At 42.7% G+C, this 25,032-nt stretch overlaps 1 protein-coding gene across 5 annotated transcripts in view; it reads right to left on the minus strand.

Annotated features, from left to right (window-relative positions):
* The window catches only part of ASPH (aspartate beta-hydroxylase), a 223,983-nt gene that overhangs the window by 88,723 nt on the left and 110,228 nt on the right, over window positions 1-25,032 (minus strand). For 4 of the 5 annotated variants that reach the window (XM_069731394.1, XM_069731393.1, XM_069731398.1 and 1 more), the window contains 3 exons: window positions 24,699-24,737; window positions 22,626-22,667; window positions 19,945-19,989 (listed from right to left, as the gene is read on the minus strand). In XM_069731394.1, the coding sequence (XP_069587495.1) occupies window positions 19,945-19,989; window positions 22,626-22,667; window positions 24,699-24,737 (126 nt within the window). The remainder of the gene's footprint in view (window positions 1-19,944; window positions 19,990-22,625; window positions 22,668-24,698; window positions 24,738-25,032) is intronic. The other variant, XM_069731396.1, reaches the window with a different exon arrangement.

Below are 25,032 nucleotides of genomic sequence, written 5' to 3' on the forward strand. Positions count from 1 at the left end.
CTGAAAGGGGTGGTCCATAATCCAAAGTAATTTTCATCATACATCGCTATCTATTTACTGCCATAATCTCAACTATTTTCTAATACACTAGAAGTAATTATTCCCTATCTTTCCCGAACTGCTTTTTTTTTTTTTTTTTTTTTTTTTAACAGCTTCCTTTATGATGATGCTTTTTTTGAGATACTCAAACAAACTGTCATCTGGGGCTGGGTTAGTCTCTGCACAATGTGCACAATGACAGTGCACTCCTTTGCTGACTTAGATCAGCAGTAATGAGCCAGCATGAGAGCGCATGGTCAGAATACCTAGTGTGCAGAGACCAGTGCCGCCCATTCGCAGGGACAGCAATGATTTCTGTAAGCCAGGCATGTGTCTTACAAGGCACACTGACAGTTCACTCCTGCAGTGACTAGCCCTGCCCCTGAAACAAGTGTCATTGGTGATGCTTCATTTCGGGTAGAGGCTGCGACAGTGATCGCAGCCACTGCACCCTGAGGACACTGAGTATCCCATTATGCAATGGAATTCTCAAACAAATTGCCATCAAAGAGGAAATTGTAAATAAAAAATAGAAAGACAGATAGATAGTATAGTTATTTTTAAATTAAAGAATTTTAGAAAATAGTTTAGATTATGGCATTAAATAGATAGGGGATTTAGGATGAAAATAAATTTGGATTTCGGACCACCCCTTTAAAATTTTTGTCTAGTCAAAAATGTTCAGAAGCTGCGCCCAATCACAGCACGTTGGGCAGGACTGATGCAGAGGTAACGGTAAACCCAAAGCCTATTATGCATAGCGGAACTTTGAGAGAAGCGTTAGGCATTGAACAGTTCCTTAAAGAAAACCTATCACCTCAAGAAACACTGTTTACCTACTGATTAGCCCTGTACTTGCAGGTAAATAGTGTTAAAATCCTGCTATACTGGAAGCACGTTGCAGGGAGAATATAAAATTATATCCTCCCTGTAGTCGCTCTCTTCCAGTCATCAGGGTGGTGCCAGGAGCTGTCACAGTCACCACTCACTATACCGTGAACACAGCTGTAATCACTCCCTGGGACATTGATTGACAGCCAGCTCTGTACATACACACTGCACACAAACCCTGCGGAGCAGCTGTCAATCAATGTTCCAGGTTGACTGTACCCACTACCTGCACCACCCGAATAACTCAAAGCAAGTGGCTGCAGGGAAAATATAAGTTCATTTTTTCCCTGTAGCTGTGCTTCCTGTGTTACAGGTAGTCAGGTTTTTAACGCTATTTACCTACAGATTAACCCTATATCTACATGTAAATATCAATTATGGAGGTCACAGGCTCCCTTTATGTCATATGACCTACACAGATAAATATCAGTAGAAAGGATCTTGCTGTAGATCTTGATGCCTTTCATAATCGCACCATCATTGGATGCCTCCTTTACAAGTCTGTTCTTTTTTGCTAGAGTTGCCATGGACTGCCATGCCATGTGATTGTCGGGCTGGCGTCACACTAGCGTACAAAAAAAAGGCCCAGTGTTGATTCAGTAAAGTAGGACAAGTGTCATGTGATTACAATGTGATTTATCTCACCTAGCATCCATATGCCATGTGTATGCAATCCATATGCAATGCGATTTTAACATCATTTCATTTTTTGCATACAGAAATTCTCTATGTCATTTAAAGTTAGTTTCCTAACTAATAAAGCAATCTTATGTACTGATATGGATAGAAAAAAAACCAAAGGTATGAACTGGGGTATAAATTGGTGTGCCTGTAGCTTGTAAGCGCACGTTCACACCGGCCAGTAAACAGAAAAAAACAGAAACATAATGATTGAATACCCTGCAGTAAATAAATAAGCAGCATAGTGCATGAAAATAATACGCAGTACTTGGTTAACATGTTTTTGAATGCAAAAGCCATCCCAACTCTTCACGGTGACTGTAATTGGGACAATCCTAACTCTAATATTAAAAACCTTACCCGTTTGTCAAATGACATGCATGTAGCTAGGATATACAGGTGTTTTTCACTAAATTAGAATATCATCAAAAAGTTCATTTATTTCAGTTCTTCAATACAAAAAATTAAGCTCACATATTATATAGAGTCAATACAGACAGAGTGATCTATTTCAAGTGTTATTTCTGATAATGTTGATGATTATGGCTTACAGCCAATGAAAACCCAAAAGTCTTTATCTCAGTAAATTAGAATACTTTATAACACCAGCTTGAAAAATGATTTTAAAATCCGAAATATTGGCCTAATGAAATGTGTGTTCAGTAAATGCACTCAGTACTTGGTCGGGGCTCGTTTTGCATCAATTACTGCATCAATGCGGCGTGGCATGGAGGCGGTCACTGAGATTAGCAGCTGTGCCCGAGTAGACAGTGTCAGCACTTAGCTCTCTGATTGGCTGCATCGGAGACACTGGGATCATCAGCGGAGACTCAGTACTGGACCCGGGGAGGGTGAGTAAAGAAGAGTTTCTTATTTTAAAACAAAACTGTACCCTAGAACTGTAAATCCCCCTTAAATTAATACATGCTTGCTGTTCCATTTTCTGAGACTTCCTGGAAGCCCTAATTGTCCTTGCACTAATTACTCCATCTAGACCGATCAGTGACCCAAAAAGTCATGCGCTACTTGAATTGGTAACATGTCAGTCACTGCTGAGAAGTTGCATGTCCATTCAGACAGTGCAGGATGTACAGGGACCGGCTGGGGACTAGGTAAACTTTAGAACAGAAGATTGGTAAGGTATTACTTTCATTACAGCATTCTAAATGGATTTCAAAAGCTTTTGAGTGGCCAAGTGATCTTTTTAGGAAACAGTTCAGATATTGCCAGTGGGCATCAGTGTCCGAGTGATTAGCACTCTTGCCTTGAAGTGTTGGGGTCCTGGGTCTAATCTGAGAAGGGGTTATATATGGAATTTGTTCCCTGAGTCTGCATGTGCTTCTGCCACGTACTTTGCCTCCCACTATGAGGTTATTTAGTTTCCTATGAAATTGACCCTAGTGGATTTTGGGAAATAAACACATGGTGGCCAGTGACCCATCTGTCTTTGTTTCACCACTATATAAGGTTGGTTTTCAAACATCTGCCTGGATCATAATATCCCTTGTCCCACCCAATCAGCCTGGTGTGCCAGCTCCGGTGAGGAGACCCAACAGTTGGGCTGTGTATTGTGATCAGAGCACATTGCATGTTTCATAGATGTGTAAAACTGGCCTCTGGTCATTAGTAGCGCTCTATTTCTGCCCACATATAGGCTAACTCTTAGCTAGACGCATATTGCCAGTATACAGATGATGGGTAGGTCAGTTTATATAGGTGATACTTACCGCATATTTATTGTTCTCAGATCGTATTGCTTGCCAACTAAGATCCATTATGACAAGTAGCCTGACACATGCCTCCTGTCCCATGATTGGTTTAGGCTGCCGCTTTCACTCTCCCCTGCAGTTCTACTTTCTGAGAGATGGACTTATGTATAGCCAATCACAAGCTCACCAGATGGTCAGAACTTGGAGATCTGGTCGAGTGATAATAACATACAGTACGTGCTCTAGTTTAGATATAGCCATAAATATAACAAACATGGAGGTTGAGATTTCTACAACTCCGACAAGCACTCAAAACACAACTTCTTAGGGTTCAATACAATATTTCTTTTTACATTCTCATAGGAGTTCTTCATAGCCAAGGGCCCAATCATTAGGAAATGTTCACTTAGCTCTTCGTTGGCAGAGAAGAGGTGAGATGACTCTTTCCTCCATTACAAATGAGGAAATGGAGGCACTAAAATCCCTGAAGCACATTTCACCATGGGTAAATAATAGAATAATTCAACGTAATATATTACATCAATGCTACTTAAAGGGGTTTTCCCATGAACAAAGTGAATTTTAAAGTTGATTTTAACCAGCAGCACGTTTGGCTATACTAATAGATCACAGACTGCACATGAGTGAACAATGTGATGCAGCAGCAAAAAAGGCAAACACCGTTCTGGGATATATTAGGCTATGTGCATACATTGCGGAAAGTGGTGCGGATATTTCCGGACTGATTTTGGTAAATCCGCAGGTAAACCGCACTGTGGATTCCTGCGGAATTACCGCAATGTTTTTGCAGATTTGGTGCGGATTCCACCTGCGGTTTTACACCTGCGGATTTCTATTATGGAGCAGTTGTAAACCGCTGCGGAATCCGCACAAAGAATTGACATGCTGCGGAATAAACAACGCTACGTGTCCGCACGTTTTTTTCCGTAGCATGTGCACTGCGGATTTGGTTTTCCATAGATTTACATGGTACTGTAAACTCAGGGAAAACTGCTGCCAATCCGCTGCGGATCTGCAGCAAAATCTGCAACGTGTGCACATAGCCTTAAGAGAAGCATAAAGTCTAGATCATGTGAAGTAATTATACCCCTCTACTGCTCCTTGGTCAGATCTCATCTGGAATACTGTGTCCAGTTCTGGGCACCACATTTTAAAAGACATTGAAAAACTAGAGGAAGTTCAGGGAAGAGCTACCAGGATGGTGAGCGGACTTCAAAGTATGTCCTACGTGGAACGGTTAAAGGATCTGGGAATGATTGGCTTGCAAAAAGAAGGCCTATATAAGAATTAATATCAGTCCACAAATCTCTGAAGAGATGTCACACTGTAGAGGTACCATCCTTATTATTTGCAATGAAAATGAAAGGGAGAAGATGAAGATTAGAAAAATCTTTTTGACAGTGAGGGTGATGAATAAGTGGAACAGACTGCCACGAGAGATGAGGAGTTCTCCTTCAATAGAAGTCTTCACACAGAGGCTGGTTTGACATCTGTCTGAGCTGGTTTAGTGAATACTGGGCTGCCTTGAGCAAGTAGTTAGACACGATCACCCTTGAGGTCCCTTCCAACTTTAACACACTATGATTGAATAGATCTTTGAATCATAATGAAAAAAAGTGTTCCTGTTCTGAGATAATCTTATAAATGTATCCCTGCTGTGTACTGTGTAATGGCTGTGTCTGACCGTACACAGGGCCGTATTTGCCACTAGTCACGTGCCTAGAGCGCCAGGATACGGGGGGCGGCACCAGAGCATGTTTGTTTTTTTTAAAGTCTGGGGTCACTGCCCGCCTACCTCCCCCCCACCTCCTTGAAGACGACATACTCACCCTCCTCCAGCGGTGCCTGCAGCTCCGAGGGTCTCACACAGGAAGAAGCTGCCGCACCGGGAGTCGGGACAGAGATGCAGGGAGTCCGTTCAGCACGCAGTGGTGAGGGCGCGTATGAAGATTCCTCCAGAATATCCCCCATCCTCTGGAATTCCACGCCTCAACACGTTCGACTATCGACCACCGTCTGCTCCTTCAGACGGAACCTGAAAACCCATCTCTTCAGATGGGTAACCATTCTGCCGCCTCGCCATCGCCAGAGCCACTGCCTCGCCCCTACCTTCTGCCTCTTCCCCACTATCCCATAAAATGTAAGTCCGCAAGGACAGGGTCCTCTCCCCTCTGTACCAGTCTGTCACTGTAAATTTGTTTACTGTAAACCAGAGGTGTCAAACTGCATTACTCGAAGGGCCGCAAACAGGTCATGTTTTCAGGATTTCCTTGTATTGCACAAGGTGCTGGAATCATTCTGTGCAGGTGATTAAATTATCACCTGTGCAATACAAGGAAATCCTGAAAACATGACCTGTTTGTGGCCCTCGAGGAATGCAGTTTGACAACTCTGCTGTAAACGATATCTATAACTCTGTATGTAACCCCTTTCTCATGTACAGCACCATGGAATTAATAGTGCTATATAAATAAATAATAATAAATACCTGACAGCACAGCCGGATTGCTATTGATGCTGAGTGCTCCCACATAGGACCTGTGTGAGGTCATGAAGAGGGCGAGCTGGAGCATCACATGACAGCACAGAGCCCTCCCTCTTCATGTCGTCATCACAGGTCCTGCAGACCCCGTGCATCAGAGGGGGTGTGCTTGGCTCCTGGGTATTTTTCTACTCATATCATGGGTAAGCATTAAAGGCACAGCCCCTCAGTTTCGTATGCAATGTCACTATGGCAGCCCCAGGGACTTTTTTCCATGATAGGAGTCTGACAAATCTGACTTTCATTTCTTGAGGTAATATGTGCATTTGGGTCAGCATAATTATGGATGTGCATTGGCTTTAAAGATTTTTTCTGTAATTATTATGGCTAATACCTTTAGGATTTAAAATGCCTTTTTTATTACCATGATGATATTCACTATGTACATGCATTGATGCCCTGGACCCACGTGTTTTACTAGGGTCATTTTTCCTTTCTTTGAGATATTTTTTTGTACTATATATGTATAAAATATTTAATAATTTTTGATACCGTATAACTCCCAGCATGCCATAGGATCTGCAGAAAATGCTGGGAGTTCTAGTTCTCCCATGGGATCTTAAAGCAGCACTCCAGTGTTATTTTTCAGTGCCGGACTTGTGCTTTAACTATAAGCCCTGTGCCCCCATTCTTATACTCACCCTCCAGCGTTTTCATATAGTACTTTACAGACACCACACTGGTCCCGCAGCACCATCTTCTACCCATAGCTTCCAACGTAATAACATACTATTATATATAATAATACCACATATAATAGTATGTTATTTATGTTATTAAATATTTTACCACATTTTTTTTGCTTCAAATATTTTTTGCCCCTATTTTCCACCTCTAAAACATGGGTGCGTCTTATAGTCCGGTGCATCTTATAGTCCGAAAAATACAGATGCTCATTTATTCATCGATGTTACTAGATGACTATTTTTAGACAAGAAAGTTTCTTACTTTTAGCTGTTATGTAGGATTTTTCCAGCTTTCAGGCCATTTTAAATGTTTATTATTAGGCTTTTTCCTGTGTTTATTATTGGGGACTTTAATAAAATGTAATTATTTTGCTGTGCCAGGATTGTGATGGTGTATATTCTTTTACTTCAATATACCTTTTTCTTCCCTTCATGCGCAATGTGCTGTACAGACCACAAGCAGCTGCAACAGTTTATTTCCAACAATGAATGTTATCATCTATTCTGAAGATTGGTAGTGGGATCCAACCTCTTGGACCCCCAATTGATCTGGAGACCAAGGCTCTGAAATACATGGTTTGCTCCAGACTTCTCCATTCGTTCTTAATGGAACTGCCAGAAAAAGCTGAGCACTGATCTCTGCTGCATCAGGCAATCCTTTAGGAAAATTGTGTGTTGCCACCAGACGAATTCAGATGGACCATTTCAGAACAAGTTCTCAGGATCCAGCGTTCGGATCAACTCAAAACAGTGTAAAAAAAAAACAAACAACCTTTAAACATTGAAATAAAAGAAAACTATATCAAAATCCAATAAAGACACAGAGATGGCTTACTCTTCTGTATTTTATTTCAGACAAAAATACGAGAGAGAATTACTGTACATTATCTTGAAAATCCTATAAACCTCATCAAGGTTGGCACACTTTCATAAAACACCAAGCTTTTAAAAATTCAGTAAAAGGGATAAACAAGCTCCAAGTAAAATCATCTCACAGCATAATGCGTTCCTAACATGAGCAGCAACCTATGTTTATTGTCACACACAAACACGACAACTTATGTCACGCAATCATTCATCTGGAAAAGGATTAGCTATATAATGCATTAGGCAAGAATGTAAACCTCCATTTTAATTTTTTTTTTTTCAATAAAGACATAAAAATAAGCAACCGCAAATGGGTATCTTTGATCCCTCTCATAAAATATGGCTCTGTTATAAACACGTTCGTAAATCACAAAATAAAGTTGAGCGTTCTACTACACAATATAAGAAGAAGAAAAAAATATCACATCTTTGGAAGATTATTGCTCATCCTCCCAATTCTGGAGTTATAAATGTATGAAAATAGTTATTCCCTCTCTGCAAGTACAACCAATGGCCATGTTTCAAGGATTATTAATCTATAGTAGGTAGGGCTACAGTGTACATAATGGCGTTGGGTTTCAGGTAAATATATGGATAGTGGCAAATAACCCGTTAAATCCAAGACAAAAGTGTATCGGATTCTTATATACAGTGGGCACAGTCGTTATTGTTGGCAGGAAAATGGAGCCTACAAGCCCATCTGGGAGTTGTGATATGAAGCATGTGGCATTTCAGAAGTCAAGCCCAAGTATGATCATGATTTCCAAAAACAAAAAATTAATTCTTCTTGATATTTATTTTTCTTAGAGGAGTCGTTAAGTTTCTAAACAATCAACATAATGGGACATCCTTAAACCAAAGCTTGGGAGTTACTTCAAAAGTGAGTTTACAATGAGCGGCGAGCGGAAACCATCATCCTTTAAAAAGTGCCCCACAAGAAATTTAGCTATTGTGCTTCCTGTGACACCAAATTTAGTTCAAGTTTTAGTTTCTACAAATACCACATTTAATCTTCGAAAATCTTCACGTGATCCTACTCCTGGAGGACCATGACGGAGCCACCTCTACAGGACACATCTTTAGAGTACGTAAATCTACAGCTTATGTTGTGGGACACCTATCAAGCCAATGTCCAGACATCCAGAGTCTTAATACAAGGCCTTGAATCCAGAACACTTTTCACAGTTGCCAAAATGTACGAGGAGGCATCGTCCACTTTGAAGGTCTACTCTGTACCGTCAACATTGGCTCAATATCAGAACGTGCTACTCACACCATCTATGTGTCCTTTACCCCTGAGTACTGTCCAGCTTGAACAGAGGAAGAGATCAGTAGAAAAATACTACAAGTCTGAGAACCAACCTCAGAACACAGTTGCTATATCATTAATAAAATATCAGAAAGCAGTGATTGTCTATGCATAGCCAAAAGAGAAGATCCCTACGGGCTCAATTATTTGATACTTGATCACTAGAATAAGAAAGTAGAACAAAACATGGGTCAACACGTTGTGTAGATCACACCAGAAACCCCTATGTTGTAATATATTGTAGCCTAAATGTCATTGTACACAAACACCGACGTAGAAAGTGTGCTGGTAAAACACAAGAACATGGAGAAACACATTTTTCTACATAAAAAACCCATAAGTTTTGATTTGTTAGTGTTACAAATAATATCCATTTAGTCATTATAAATTACACAAGCTCACGCAAAGCCTACAAGAAGGTCTAGCTATATACCCACAACATACATTAACATCTAAAAACCAGACCCATGTCTTCTACCTCATAAATAGAATATTAACAAAACGGTCCATTAAGACTGGTAGAAGGGTACAAACAAACGCAACGACAAAACAGAGAAACACAAGAAAAACCCACACAGATCTTGGCTAGAGATTGGAAAAAAAAATTAAAATCTATAAAAAAACAAAAAAACCTAATGCTTTAAAAAGATATTCAAACATAAAAAGTGTACCCTAAAAAAAACAACCTAGAAATAATCTAATAGAAATAGTGTTCTCTCCCAGAGACTCAGGAACTGCTGCTGTGTAATATACTTCATGGGTTCCATTAAACCCTCTGTTCCCTTGAGAAGTATTTGGTTAGGGCTGGTCCTCTTGATGTAGGGGCAGGCTTTTTGAACTTCTTAAGTATCTGTAAAAATAAGGGGAGATCTAAATTAAGGACCAACCAAATACATATGAAATAATTGTACAAGTCAAAAAAATAATCATATGATAATGCTATTTACAGGTCAGATTTGCCTGTTTTCAGGTTATTCTTTGGAAATGTAGGTATTCCAGACTTGTGTTGGGTGTTACTCTACCTGGGGTGTGCATAACCACCCAACACCCTCCCCTCCAAAAATTAAAAACCGAAATACAACCATTTACTTAAAACCATGTTGATACGTTTCCATTGATCAGTATAAGTGTACTGAGGTCTAGTATCTACTCTAAGGAGCCAACCCAGGACCACAGATAAAAGACTAATGCCTGATCTGAACCTGGGCCATCCTTAACTTGGTCCACCCTTAGTCACAAGTCCTCACTATTAGAAAACGCATTCACAAGAGTAATACCCAGCATGGCGGAGTATGAGATAAAATAATCTTGGTATGATGGGAGTCTCTTAAAGAATAATCATTTACCCTTTAGTTGCCTGCAGCTCAGCAGGGTTTCTGGTCCTGAGATTCCCACCAATTGATCAGAAGACCTCTGAGAAGTTCACAGCTCAGTAGGCAAGGTGTACAGCTCCCGACTGAACGAATGATCGGAGAGGAGTGTGGAATCTGCTAAAAGCTAAAGACTCTCTACCGACTCTGTCCTCCTCTCTGTGCACACTCCGGTTGGAGCCATGTACTCCCGCAAGCAGAGCAGCGCACTTCTAAGTGACTGATGGGGGAATCAGGACCAGGGACCCCACTGATATGCAGGCAATTAAAGGGCCTAAAAAGGTATAAAAAACAAAAAGCCTCAAAGATTAGTTATTCTGAAAGGTTACACTTTATAAAAGTTTGAGAAACACTCGTGTACTCATCATGACAACCAGCAGGTCTATGCCACAGGGTGTTTTCAATCAGGAATTAGATCATTAACATAAAAAGGTTCAAGAAAGACAAATCCTCCAATTCATCAAATTATTCTGCAACGATTAATCCCTGGATTAAGGATTCAATTCTATACAAGCAAGAATCTATACAAGCAAGACAGATAGCCAAACACAACAAATAAAGAAACGAGAGCTACAGATGTGTAGAGCCAGCATAACCCAATTAACATGAAACACTACAAAAAAAAAATATATCTATATATAATACAGCGGCATATATTGTTCTGCTAATTTTTGGGTAACAACTAATTTCCACTATTCTAAGATATACAACAGATAATACTGATACTTATAGACATCCCAGCCCCTATTACACTTTTTTTTTTCATAAATTTAGGGAGTTTACAGTACTTTCACATTGACGGCATATCCTTAGGATAGGTCAACAACCCCTTCACAACCTTGGGGTTTTCCATGTTAGCGTTTTCGTTTTTTGTTCCCTATATTTTTCGGTCAATATGGCCATGTGAGGGCTTGTTTTTTGCAGGATGATATGTACTTTTGAACTACTCCACTGGTTTTACCATATTTTGTCCTGGAAAACGGGAAAAAAAATGCTCACCGCATAGCAAAAAAGCAAAAATAGCAAAAAAGTGCAATTCCACCATTTTTCTTTTACCATGTTCACTAAATGCTAAAACTGACCTGCCATTATGATTCTCCAGGCCATAAAGAGTTCACAGATACCAAATATGTATAGGTTATCATATATTTAAGTGGTGAATAAAAAATCCCAAATTTGCAAAAAAAAAAAAAAACATTGGCACTATCTTTCGAGACCTGTAGCGTCTCAATTTTTGGGAATCTGGGGCTGGGTGAGGGCTTACTTTTTGCGCGCCAAAATGTTTTAATCACCTGTTAGTACATTTTATTGCAATGCCAAAAAAAAAAATAATTCTGGAGTTTTGATTTTTTTTTCTCGTTGCACTGTTAATGTAGGAGAACGTGGTCAAATTCTGCGCTGCTGAATCATGTAGTCCAAAGGTATTATTAAAAGTGGTCTTTATTCAACGCGTTTCTGAGTTTCAAAGAACTCCATCATGATTCTTATGTGGTATTTCCTGATGGAGTTCTTTGAAACTCAGAAACGCGTTGAATAAAGACCACTTTTAATAATACCTTTAGACTACATGATTCAGCAGCGCAGAATTTGACTACGTTCTCCTACATTATGGTTTTTCTTGTTTTATTTTGAATGGGGTGAAAGGGGGTGATTTGACCTTATATTTTTTTAATCTTTGGAATATTTTTAAAAACATTTTTTTTCTACTTTTTACTGGCTTCAATAGTCTCCATGGAAGACTAGAAGCTGTGATTATTTGATTGCCTGGGCGACACATAGCAGGGCTTCACGGGGCGGCACTCATGGCAAATCAGCAATGACAACCAGAGGAGTCTCCTGTAGCCCCCGGGATGTTATGACAACCCATCGGCGACCCGCAATCATTTGACACGGGCGTCGATGGGCGGGATTAATGACACACGGCGCCGCCATGCTAAATACGGCTGTCTGAGATGGACAGCAGCATTTAACGTGTTAACAGCCACGAGTGGATTATGATTCCACCAGCGGCTTTTAGGGGCACGTCAGCTGATCAAATTAGCTGTCATGTGCCGGACAACATGCAGGCTCTCAGTTAGAGCCTGCATGGAGTGCAGGGACACGACCTATGACATATATATGTATGTCATAGCTCGTGAAGGGGTTAATATCTGATATGTGGGGGTGCGATACCCGGCATCCCTGTTGTCAGTTGTGCTCAGTTGCAAAGCTGCACAGCACTGCTACGTTAACTGTATAGTGAATGCAATACTAGGCTAAGTGCACTATATGGTTGACGGTGCTCTGTGTAGCTCTGCACATATCCGGCCACAAAGGGAACAGCTGATTGGCAGGGTTGTCAGGCGTCACAACCCCCACCGATCATATATAGATGACCTAAGGAAAGGCCGTCAATGTAAAAGTGTAAAAGTCTGAGACAACCCCTTTAAAAAGGAAATCTGTCAGTAGGTTTTTGCCATGTAATCTGAAGAAAGCATACTGTGGGTGTTCACACACAGATTTCAGGGATGCCTCTCTCATCAAGCTCTGTGTTTTTGTTTGCTTGTAATGATTGTTTTTTTTTTACCAGGAGCTTATTGTTGGGACACAGCAGCTCCTGCCTCCTGTGATAAGCACCTCACTGTCTATGGATATTGTACAGAGACTGGTGTGGGTGGGGTCAGCTGGGGTGTGGGTGGGGTCAGCTGGGGTGTGGGTGGGGTCAGCTGGGGTGTGGGTGGGGTCAGCTGGGGTGTGGGTGGGGTCAGCTGGGGTGTGGGTGGGGTCAGCTGGGGCGTGGGTGGGGTCAGCTGGGGCGTGGGCGGGGTCAGCTGGGGCGTGGGCGGGGTCAGCTGGGGTGTGGGCGGGGTCAGCTGGGGGTGTGGGCGGGGTCAGCTGGGGGTGTGGGCGGGGTCAGCTGGGGGTGTGGGCGGGGTCAGCTGGGGGTGTGGGCGGGGTCAGCTGGGGGTGTGGGCGGGGTCAGCTGGGGGTGTGGGCGGGGTCAGCTGGGGGTGTGGGCGGGGTCAGCTGGGGGTGTGGGCGGGGTCAGCTGGGGGTGTGGGCGGGGTCAGCTGGGGGTGTGGGCGGGGTCAGCTGGGGGTGTGGGCGGGGTCAGCTCTCAGCTCTGCTTCAATGCCAAATCTAAAAACTGATTATGTTACAACGACGGAACCCAGTAATAAGTGATACATTGTTGGATTCAGAGTCTTTCCCTATATCAGGCAGTTCTCAGATAAGGTAGCAAAGACCTGCTAACCGATTCACTATATCTACAACTTCCTCTGGCAGAGCTTCCAGTCTAACTCCTATTAGGCTATGTGCACATGTTCAGGTTTTTTCGCGTTTTGCGTGCTAAAAACACTATAAAAACTCATTAAAAACGCATGCATTATATCATTTAGAATGCATTCTGCATGTTTTGTGCACATGGATGCGTTTCTTTCTGCGAAAAAAACACATCGCAGTAAAAAAATGAGCATGTTCATTATTTTTGCGGATTTTCTGCCTTTTTCCCGCAATTCTATGCATTTGGGAAAAAACGCACAAAAAAAACACACAAAAACGCGTCAAAAAACGCATGCAGATTTTTGGCAGAAATGTCCGGTTTTTGTCAGGAAAATTTCTGCAAGAAATCCTGACGTGTGCACATACCCTTAAAGTTAAAAAAAAAAACAAAAAAAAAAAAAAAAACACACAACATCTGTTGTCCAGTATATACTTTAGCAATAGGCTTTCTAGTAGCCAAAGTTTTTGATAGATCCAATATGGTAGATTTTTCTTTCGTCACATTTGCAAAAATGACTGCCATAATAAAGCAGGATAATGCTAACATCTCTCAAAGAAAATAACCTAATTACCAACTGACGGTATATATCCAGAGTAATTGAAAAGTGGAAAGAAAGACAAACTTTATTGATTTATGTTTAAAGGGAACCTGTCACCCCCAAAATCGAGGGTGAGCTAAGGCCACCAGCTTCAGGGGCTTATCTACAGCATTCTGTAATGCTGTAGATAAGCCCCCGATGTAACCTAAAAGATGAGAAAAAGAGGTTAGATTATACTCACCCAGGGGCGGACCCAGTCCGGTCCGATGGGTGTCGCAGTCTGGTCCGGCGCCTCCCATCTTCATCAGATGACGTCCTCTTCTGGTCTTCATGCTGCGTCTCCGGCGCAGGCATACTTTTTCTACCCTGTTGAGGGCAGAGCAAAGTACTGCAGTGCACAAGCGCTGGGTCCCTCTGACCCTTCCCGGCGCCTGCGCACTGCAGTACTTTGCTCTGCCCTCAACAGGGCAAAGTACGCCTGCGCAGGAGCCACAGCGTGAAACCAGAAGGGGACGTCATCCTATGAAGATGGGAGGCCCCGGACCAGACCGTGACACCCACCGGATCGGACCGCCCGCGTGAGTATAATCTAACCTCTTTTTCTCATCTTTTAGGACACATCGGGGGCTTATCTACAGCATTAAAGAATGCTGTAGATAACCCCTGATGCCGGTGGGCTTAGCTCACCCTCGATTTTGGGGGTGACAGGTTCCCTTTAACTCCGAGATAAGATCACCTAATCTGTGAGTATAAATTATGGTGTCCAAAAACTGGATATTCAGAACTGTGAATGTATTTTCTATAAACTAAACATTAGGCACATCGACGTTCCTCATCTTAAGTCTCCAGTCAGACGGCCGTATTACTCACGTGAGGACTGAAATGCAATCCTCGGACTGGCTGGCGGCTCTCCTGACCGGAGTGTCACAGCATATATTTCTATACAGCTCAGGTCAGGTAAGGAGAATCGACGGCCAGTTTATGCGATACGAGTGTAATACGGCCTTATTGTGAAGGTACATCGTTACATCTCATCTACATCCAATAACCATTTATCCTACTCATTCCTGTTCTATGGAGAGAGATGTGTGGGCAAGCATGGCTTCCCACACAGGTCTGCTTCTCCTTGTGACGACTGGCATTGGAAAACAAGCAATGCTCATTGTAAAAAAAAAAAGTCTAAATATTATCTATACTCCATAAGGAATAAAGCGGGGACTGAACACACCGCAATACTGAGCCTGTCGCCCTTTACTGCTAGTTCGCAAGAAAGCTTGTGGTACAAATCATACAACATTACACATCACAGAGAAGATAAAACATGGAAACCTAAGTCTGCACTCACACTTTCCATGCGGCTGGGAACTAGGTGCTGCCGATATAAAGTCAAAACCGCTAATCCCAAGACTCCACAACAAGGCTGGGGTCACAGCAGCATATTCTCTCTCATCAGATAGAGTCGGGTCAATTATGCTAATCACACGCTGATCACAGTATGATCGTAGAGTGATCAGATTTTCTCGGTTGAGGAAAAAAACATTTCAACATCTTGTTTATTATGTCATCGGTAAAAATCGGATCAGATGTCATCAGAGTGGAGTCCGATGTTTTTCACGTATTCATGGACTTGCATGGCATGCCACGGCTCGGTCTGAGGTAAATACTGGACACGTGCATGGCCCTACAGAAATACAATGTCTGTGTGCGATCCGATGTTTTATCAGATTGCACTTGGACAAAAAACATGGTCATGTGCACAAGCCCTATAGGCAAGTACTTTAGTCATGTTTTCCGGTGATGTATATAATAATTGACCCAAGATAGGTTTTTCCACATTCTCTATACAACAAGTATTCTTCAGCACCATAAATACAGCTGCCTAACCTCTACAAAGATTTATATATCTTGTGCCATGGTTATTACTTTTTATGCCCCACAGAAATGGTAGGGGATATGGGAAACAGGGGGTACAAGTGAAAACATACAGATATACTGGATCAATTTTTATAGCCTTATTGCAATATTTCAATATACAGTAGACCCTGATCACATGTATGTTTGGCATAAAGTCTTCCGTGTGCCAGAAAAGCTTCCTATGTCTACATTAAATATACCCATAGGAACCCATCCATCAATGGTTACAACTATGCACCATCTTTATTGCAGTCAGCAGAAGTATTTAATAGAGGGTGTGAGGCAGGGAGGAGGATCATATGAGAGGGTCGATCTGTATCCCCCAGGATGTGGAGGGAGCCCTATTAGACCCGCTGAAGTGCCAAGTGGTCACAGCAAGACGCCTGTGAGTCACAAAGCAAAAGTAAGCATGGACCTGGTCAAGCTATTTGGCCAAGGCATTGTTCAGGAAAACCCGTTATGGGCTTTTATTTTTTAAACGGACTACAGGAAGGTAGCGGGGCGGTCCATTTCCTCCAGGCCGTGTCTTGAAAGTGGCCCATGGCCACAGATTCCAATTTTAAAAAAATCACAGCAGGAAGGGTTTGGGTGTGTCAGTTCATTTGCAACTTGCGGAGCAGTTGGCTCTGCAGAAGCTCAACCTGTGTGAGTTAACACAGAGCAAGCAGAGCGAACTCCTGACACCTTGCAGCGTGATACGGTGGTGCCTTCACCCTCGGCAACCGGACGTCAATGGACCGTTTTGTTTCCCGGCTGTGATCCGAAGGATACCGTGTGCTGTACACGGTGTAAGTGTGGACATTAAAACACGTTTGCTGTGAACTTTTCCTGTGGTCACTGGTGGTCACACTGAACAAACCCCGCTGCACTACAAGAGGAATACAGTAAATTAATACAACTTTATTAAATGAGTTGTCCGGTGAAAACAAGAAATCAACAGTGGGAGCAATAATTAGAAAATGGAAGACATACAAGACCACTGATAATCTCCCTCGATCTGGGGCTCCACGCAAAATCCCACCCCGTGGGGTCAGAATGATCACAAGAACGGTGAGCAAAAATCCCAGAACCACGCGGGGGGACCTAGTGAATGAACTGCAGAGAGCTGGGACCAATGTAACAAGGCCTACCATAAGTAACACACTACGCCACCATGGACTCAGATCCTGCAGTGCCAGACGTGTCCCACTGCTTAAGACAGTACATGTCCGGGCCCATCTGAAGTTTGCTAGAGAGCATTTGGATGATCCAGAGGAGTTTTGGGAGAATGTCCTATGGTCTGATGAAACCAAACTGGAACTGTTTGGTAGAAACACAACTTGTCATGTTTGGAGGAAAAAGAATACTGAGTTGCATCCATCAAACACCATACCTACTGTAAAGCATGGTGGTGGAAACATCATGCTTTGGGGCTGTTTTTCTGCAAAGGGGCCAGGACGACTGATCCGGGTACATGAAAGAATGAATGGGGCCATGCATCGTGAGATTTTGAGTGCAAACCTCCTTCCATCAGCAAGGGCATTGAAGATGAAACGTGGCTGGGTCTTTCAACATGACAATGATCCAAAGCACACCGCCAGGGCAACGAAGGAGTGGCTTCGTAAGAAGCATTTCAAGGTCCTGGAGTGGCCTAGCCAGTCTCCAGATCTCAACCCTATAGAAAACCTTTGGAGGGAGTTGAAAGTCCGTGTTGCCAAGCGAAAAGCCAAAAACATCACTGCTCTAGAGGAGATCTGCATGGAGGAATGGGCCAACATACCAACAACAGTGTGTGGCAACCTTGTGAAGACTTACAGAAAACGTTTGACCTCTGTCATTGCCAACAAAGGATATATTACAAAGTATTGAGATGAAATTTTGTTTCTGACCAAATACTTATTTTCCACCATAATATGCAAATAAAATGTTAAAAAAACAGACAATGTGATTTTCTGGATTTTTTTTTCTCAGTTTGTCTCCCATAGTTTAGGTCTACCTATGATGTAAATTACAGATGCCTCTCATCTTTTTAAGTGGTGGAACTTGCACTATTGCTGACTGACTAAATACTTTTTTGCCCCACTGTATTTATATCCCGCTACAAAACGGTGCAACAGGTCAAATGTCCGACCGCAGCCCCATTCATTATATTATTGGGCTGCGGGAAAAAGCCGCGTGTGACACTTGGCAGCCCCATAGGGACTGAATGGAGCACAAGTCACAAGTGTGCACTGGAACTCCATTCTAAAAGGGATGGAAGGCCCCCATTCTGCCGATCAGTGAAGGTCTCACCAGTCAGACCTCCACTGAACGACAAGTTTCACCAATCCCATGAGTAGGTGGTAATTTATTTTCACCAGACAAAATCTTTAGCATAAGAGCCTATGGGTGGCGTATGCCTACTGATCTGTCCGATATATTCGGCCAACATACACTACACACTGTGAATGCCCCAGAGACCAGATGCTTTCCTGCTTTCTACTAGGTACAGAACAAAGTGTACCCAAAGTCTCGCCAAGGTATCCAAACCCAAGATCACACAGAACACTACATGGGAGTCAGGGAAGTCTGCAAGATGTTATTATAGGGACCATACAGGGCAAGTATCGCCCAGCCGCATCCTCCCAATCATTGCCCGAGGGTAGAGAATATGTATGATCACTAGCAGTGGACATCAACCTACCTGAAGAACCTTACAAAGGTTCTTTTTTCCACCAGATTTTGTCAATTATAATCTACTCTATATGTGCTTCCAATAAGGGAATTCCATAGCAGAAAGATTAGCAAAGAGTGTTATATGGAGGACAAATGTTACAGACCTGCTACTATCGTCACTTGGCTTTATACCTCCACACAATGCTGAAGTCTGATCACTATGTCAGCTGTAACTCCTAATTCCTCCTCAGTGCAACAACATTACGAACCTCAGGGACAGGAAGCAGTGCCAAATTAAGTTTCCTTGGGGGCATAAAACATTCATTTGCCGTCCTTTGGGCAAGCATCAGCCTCATTATCTGTCAGGACACAACACAGCAACAACAAATTAATTTGTGTATCCAAGGCTGTCCACAGACGCCGGATTAATCCCCTCAGCAACATAACGGCAGCAGATTAGCTTTGGTTTCCCGACTATAAAATACCTTCATTGATTTAGGATTTTAGCTTTGGATGACATCAGCATTGCCTTCAGTTATCTCTGAGGCCTAAACTCACGGCTTTCACTCTGATCCTGTTACTCTCGCAAAGTCACTCTTACAATTAATTCTAAATTTCAGCTACGAAGAGTACAGAACGGTGACGTCAACTCGGGACGTAATGCAGGCAGTAACGCAATAGTAACCTGATCCATGAGCTCATGGTGCAGTGATGAGCGTACGTGCTGGGATAAGGTTGTTATCCGACCATATTCGAGTTCTAACCGAGTGTCGAGAAATATGCTTGAGTCCTCGCAGCTGCGTACCTTGTGGCTGTTCGACAGCCGCAACAGATGTAGGGATTAATCCCTGAACATGTTGTGGCTGTTGAACAAATTTCCGAATGCGCTCACACTCCTGTCTGTTTCTTTATCATCAACTCCCAGCTGATCTATGACCACAGACTGCATCAAAGTTGAATGCACAGTGACGCAAAGAACCCGTAAAAGCCAAAAGACCAAAATCGTAAAAATCATGGTTTACCCCATATACATGAATTTAAGTAATGAATGCCATATGGACAAGTGAAATGTGACTGCACAGATCTCATCAATCTCATCTCTCAGGCAGAACAATCTGTGCAAGGCCGGGGTCACACTTGCAAGATCAATGAGAGAAACTAGCCCGAGTCTCTCGCATCAATACCCGGCACTGCCGCCGGCACTCAGACCGGAGTGTATTTCTATGCAGCTGAACGCTCCGGGTATGGATGCGAGAGTCTTGCGCAAGTTTCTCGCATTGCAAGTGTGACCCCGGCCTAGGACTTGAAATACATGGTCTGATACATCTACAATCAATGTGGGACAATAAACGAGGTGCAGGATACTTGGCTATAGAAAATTTTCACCCTCGTAGTCTGGAATATGAGGGTGCTTTATTGCGTAAATTAGAAATATTACCAGATCGTACCAAAAGATCAAGCAAAAGAAATGAATTTACCTGCATGTTCTCCGTGTTGACCCTCTAAGGTCTCCACCTCTTGTTCTGCAAGAAATATTATAAATATTTAATTTTGCCCCAAAATCCTAAGCAAATACACGAATAAAGCAAAATTGTAGCACAGCCAACTTTCCGAATTAAGAAGTCAGATTAACTTCCTGTATTGAATCCAATAAAGGCTGTGTCCTAGTTTATGTTCCGTTGACTTTCTGATAATCCCAATAAAGAGTAATAAAGATGGGTTCTTGTCTGCCTCACGTTCACAGTGGAAGATGGACTGCTCTGTGACTCTAAATATCTGCCAAATTAATAAACCAGCTGATCCTATGTAAAACAACGGGAGGCAGAAGATGCATGATGTAGAGAGAACTGAACAGTAGGGATGAGCGGACTCGTGGACGTTCGGGTTCATCAAGTTCGTTCAAACTGTAGTACAAAGTTAGAACTTGAGCCTGAAAACAAACCCAATAGATGTCAATGGGAATCTGAACTTTGGTGCTGTAAAATGGTCCTAGTCAGGGCAATAGGGGCTGCAAAAGGAAGTTAAATGGGGGTAAGAGTAGGACAATTGCCCTGCAAATTTCGGTATCGAACCTGAATAGTAAAATGGACATCTGGGGAAAAGTCCCTGTTCAGAATTCAGCACCGAACACTGGGATGTCCAGTACGATCCACGGGTTCACTCATCCCTACTGAACAGCGTATTTAGTATGCAGCAGGGAAAGAAAAGTAGGATAGGCAGAACAAATGTAGCAGATAGGATCACCAGCATTAGGAACATACGAAGCAAAAATACTAGCGGTGACAGACTGTCTGGTTTTGACAAATCTTTTTGTATTTCAGCAAGAGTGCTAAGCTCTTCACCAAGTCTGTTTTCACCTTCTTTTACAATTCTGACCGGTGTCACTGTATGAGGTAATAATTCTGGAACGCCTTAACAGACCCTGGTGATTAGGAGTTTTTTGTGACACAATGCAAATTGTCTCTTGAGAGAGGAAGAGGACTAGAACTCTAGCGCCACCTATTGGAAGTAGCAATCCTAAAAGTCAACGTCGACCCTGTAACGAGCCTTGTCACATGACTTAAGATAAAAGCCAAAACCAGAATCTCAATTTGCATATACTGTGTTTTGGGGTGCTGCCCCTCGTCAGTGCAAAGTGTGAGATCTGATTTGGCTGTGAGAGGCGCGTCTGACCGGGATCCAAGAAGTATCATTTCTCCTTGCGGAGTCTGACATGTTAAGTGACCTCCTTTTACAAACTGCACCCCTCAGTGAATAAATTTAGTGATGCAGTGAGTAGAGATGAGCTAAACATATTTATTCAGCAAGCTATAGCTCTTACCAAAGAAGATGCATCGGGAACCCGGATTCCTGGAGCGCTCCCAATAATCAGTTCCACGTGTCGTGGCTGTGTGAAGGTCACAACACATGCATGGACAGCCTGTGTGTTGTGACTGTCACACAGCCGCGACACGTGGAACTGTGGCGCTGAACAGCTGATTATCGGGAGCGCTCCAGGTATCCGGGTTCCCGATGCAGCTTCTTCGGTAAGAGCTAAAGTATGCCGAATAAGGAGAGAGCGTGACGATGTTCACTCATCTCTAGCAGTGAGCAAGTTGACACCACAGGTGTGTCACAGAGCACTACCATTCTGTGGTGAAGAACTAATAACATTTTTAATCACTAAAATACGGTTTTAGCCCCAGATGTTTTATTTTCATAAAGGGGGATATGGGTAAAAAATGCCCCATAATTTGTTACACAATTTCTCCTGAACGTGGCAATTTCCTATATAAGGCTGTACAGTACTGTCTGGCCACACAGCAGGGCTCAAGATGGCACAGATTTTTCTAGAATAGTTTGTAGACTATTTCCAGAGCCCTGATGTGCCCCTCAAGTGACTCCTTATTGGAGTGTAAACCCCTCTGGGAATTCATCTATGGGTGTAGTCACGATTTTTACACTATGGGCGTTTCCCAGAAACAAACATGCAGTGGAAGTTGCAGAGTGAAAATTGCAAATATGCCATTACAATATCCAATACACTGTGCCTAGTTTGTGCTTATGGAGCCATGCATCCCTAAGTTAAGTGGGTTCTCCCCACAACATGAATGTCAAACATGTGGATGCGAACGGCTTCTTTGTGCTACTAGTAATGTAGACACCCCCTATATTCCTGTTAGCAGACGACAAACTAGAGTGAGGACTTGTTTTTTGTGGGTTTAGTTGAAGCTTTTATTAGTGCCAATTTGAAGTAGAGAATACTTTAGATCGGTTAACATTTATCCTGCACTCCACGCTGAGCACTTACATCAGAGCTTCCATCTAAATATCGGAAACACGTGATTCAGATGAGACCCCCAAAGGATCCATTCACTAACAGCAGTGTAAGTGACATCAGTGGAATCAGTGTCTGTGTTTCTACACCATGCTGCTCTCAGATTAGCTGTCAGACTCCCTTTAACCAGTCTTGAACTGCGGAGCCTCGGTCCTGTTTCCAGCCTATACAGAAGATGCCATGTGCACGTCTGGAGTAGAGTATCCTTTGCAGATGTGTCCACAAAAAATTGTAGCAGGTTGGGAATACGGTGTTGTGCTACAACTCATTGCAACGATCGTATGGCCACACAACATTATTAAAATGGGTAATAACACTAAAGACGTAAATGGCTATACAAACCTTCTGCCTTTTCACTTGGCCTATCGTCCACAACTGGATTTTCTGCAAAATAAAATATTTTTATGAGAAACTGTAAAGATGAGGACAATTTAAAAATACTTTGTACACTGAAATCTAGGTGCAGAAAGCGATTATATTGCATGTTCCTGGCTGTACCCAATCTCTTTCTTCTCTCCCCTCCCTTCTCTTAAAAAGGATGTCCGTCTTTGGGGTACAAGCATTCTCTGGTGTCGGGAGTGGGCGTCACATGACCACAATAATGCAACTGGCATACTACAGGCCACATTCCCACTAGACTTACGTCATTGCTCAGTGCTCTTGTATTGAGCGAGGCAGAGCACGTCTAGTCAGCATGTGACCAGCTGCTACACAACCAGAAAATACGGGGAGTGCGTGCAGACATATAGTGAGTGCAGACTTGGACCCCAAGGCCAGGCAACCCTTTTAAAAAGGGACTCCTAAGGATCAGGTTAATGAATGTTGCTGGTTGAACAATCATTTCATGAAATAGCTCAATGCCAACAGTGCTATACATATTTCAGTCCATAATGTCAGTTATACTACACCTTGGGCATGCATGTTTAGTGACACCAGGCGACAAACGAGCAATATTTCTAAGAATATTCTTTCAATGATAAATCGTTAATGGTTGAAAGATATTTTTTTGAATGAAAGATCTCTTTTTTCCCAACTTTTTGGCTGAAAAATGACTGGTCAGCTAAAACAATTGTTCCTTCTTAAGATTTTGCTCTTTTTATTAAAAATAATCTAAATGAGTATGAAGTCCTTTAGAGTTAAAGATAGTAGCAATAGGAAAGAAGATGAGAGTGGAAAGGTGGAAAAATAGTGTAAATGGGGAGAAATGCACACAGCAGTGCGACCTGGCAGGGGGTGAATCATAGCCTGTGTATGTGCAGGAAAAGAGAAAGATCCTAAGGCAGAATCTGCATGGGAAGGCGGAAATTAGGGCTACTTCATGGGCTGTAAGAGAAAAAAAAAAATCAGTAACTGCATCCTGTATGGGTCACTGGGAGGGACATGTCCACATAACACAAGTCTGAAAACAGGAGCAAGTTGCAAATTGCATATCAGGGGGTCTGAACATGAAAGAAGGCAAATGGTAAAGCCTTAATCTTAGAGCCACTAGTTTTAGTGGGTTGGTCTGGTACCGAAAATGTCCTTTCAAAATATCTATTTTTACACCTGAACCACTTTTATAATTAGCACTTCTCCCTATCTTGCAAATCCACAAATGCATTTTTTTTTTTTTAATTTCACTTGCTGTTACTTTTCATTTGAGAGGAGTGTCAAATAGGACATCACAGGAAGCTGGAGCTGCACTCAATTCCCCGCAACATCTATCGCTCCTCCAGGAACAGGACATGATCAGGGATCGGCACTGCAGGTACTTTCTGCAGTTTCTTACATCACCGCCCCCTCTGAAGACATCTTGGGTCCTAGTGAGTGCAGCACCCCCATTCTGCTTCTATCGCCGCCACTGCATCTTCTAACTGTGAAAGAAGACGACGTAAAGGGGCAGAGACAGAAGTAGCTAGTGAAGCCAGCGCTGCCTCACAGCTTCTAGCACAGCTCTCAACCAAATCATCATTAGGGGCGGTGATAAATGCAGCGAGTGTCACCAGCGCCGCCCCACAGCTTGTAGCAGCGCCTTCAAATGGATCCCCTTTAAGGGCGGAGATAAAAGCAGTGAGTGACACCATTGCCACCTCAAAGCTTCTAGCACCTCCATAAAACAGATCCCCAATTAGGGGTAGTGAAAAATGAGTGACACCAGTGCCGCCTCACAACTGCTAGCACCACCCTCAACCGAATCATCATTAGGGGCGGTGCTGTAAACCGAGCAAGAAACCGCTGGAAACGGCAAGTGTCATCCACTTGCGCAGTTATGGTCTCTCCTGTGTTTTGAGGTGCACACTGACTTTTGTAGCCTTTCACTTTTCATTTCTATTACATAGGGAAAAAAGAACAAACCAAAAACGGTTTCCAACAGATATAACATTGTTTGAGCAGAAACACATCACGAATATCACTGAAGAGCGATCTGATCCTTACCCGGTACGTCATCCTGCTCTACGTCAGCATGGTCGTGAGCTACAAGAAAATGCAGACGTTACTGCAACAGGTAACGGGAACCCAGAGATTGCAATAAAGAGGCGGACAGGATCTTGTCGTAACTCGTGTCCCATGACATGATGCTGCACGGTGCCAACCTCAGCACAAGTGATCATGATTGGGCGTAAAAGGCTCTTTAATTACAACCTAACTATAAAACACCATAACCCCACCAAAGACCAAGCTAGCAAGGAATATTGGAGCGAAAACACAGATATATTAATGAAAACATCCTCCAGACCAGGCCATTGTCTCATCCTTATTTCAAGCGCCA

This window comes from Ranitomeya imitator, chromosome 6, assembly GCF_032444005.1.
Source record: "Ranitomeya imitator isolate aRanImi1 chromosome 6, aRanImi1.pri, whole genome shotgun sequence".
NCBI classification, from domain to species: Eukaryota; Metazoa; Chordata; class Amphibia; order Anura; family Dendrobatidae; genus Ranitomeya; species Ranitomeya imitator.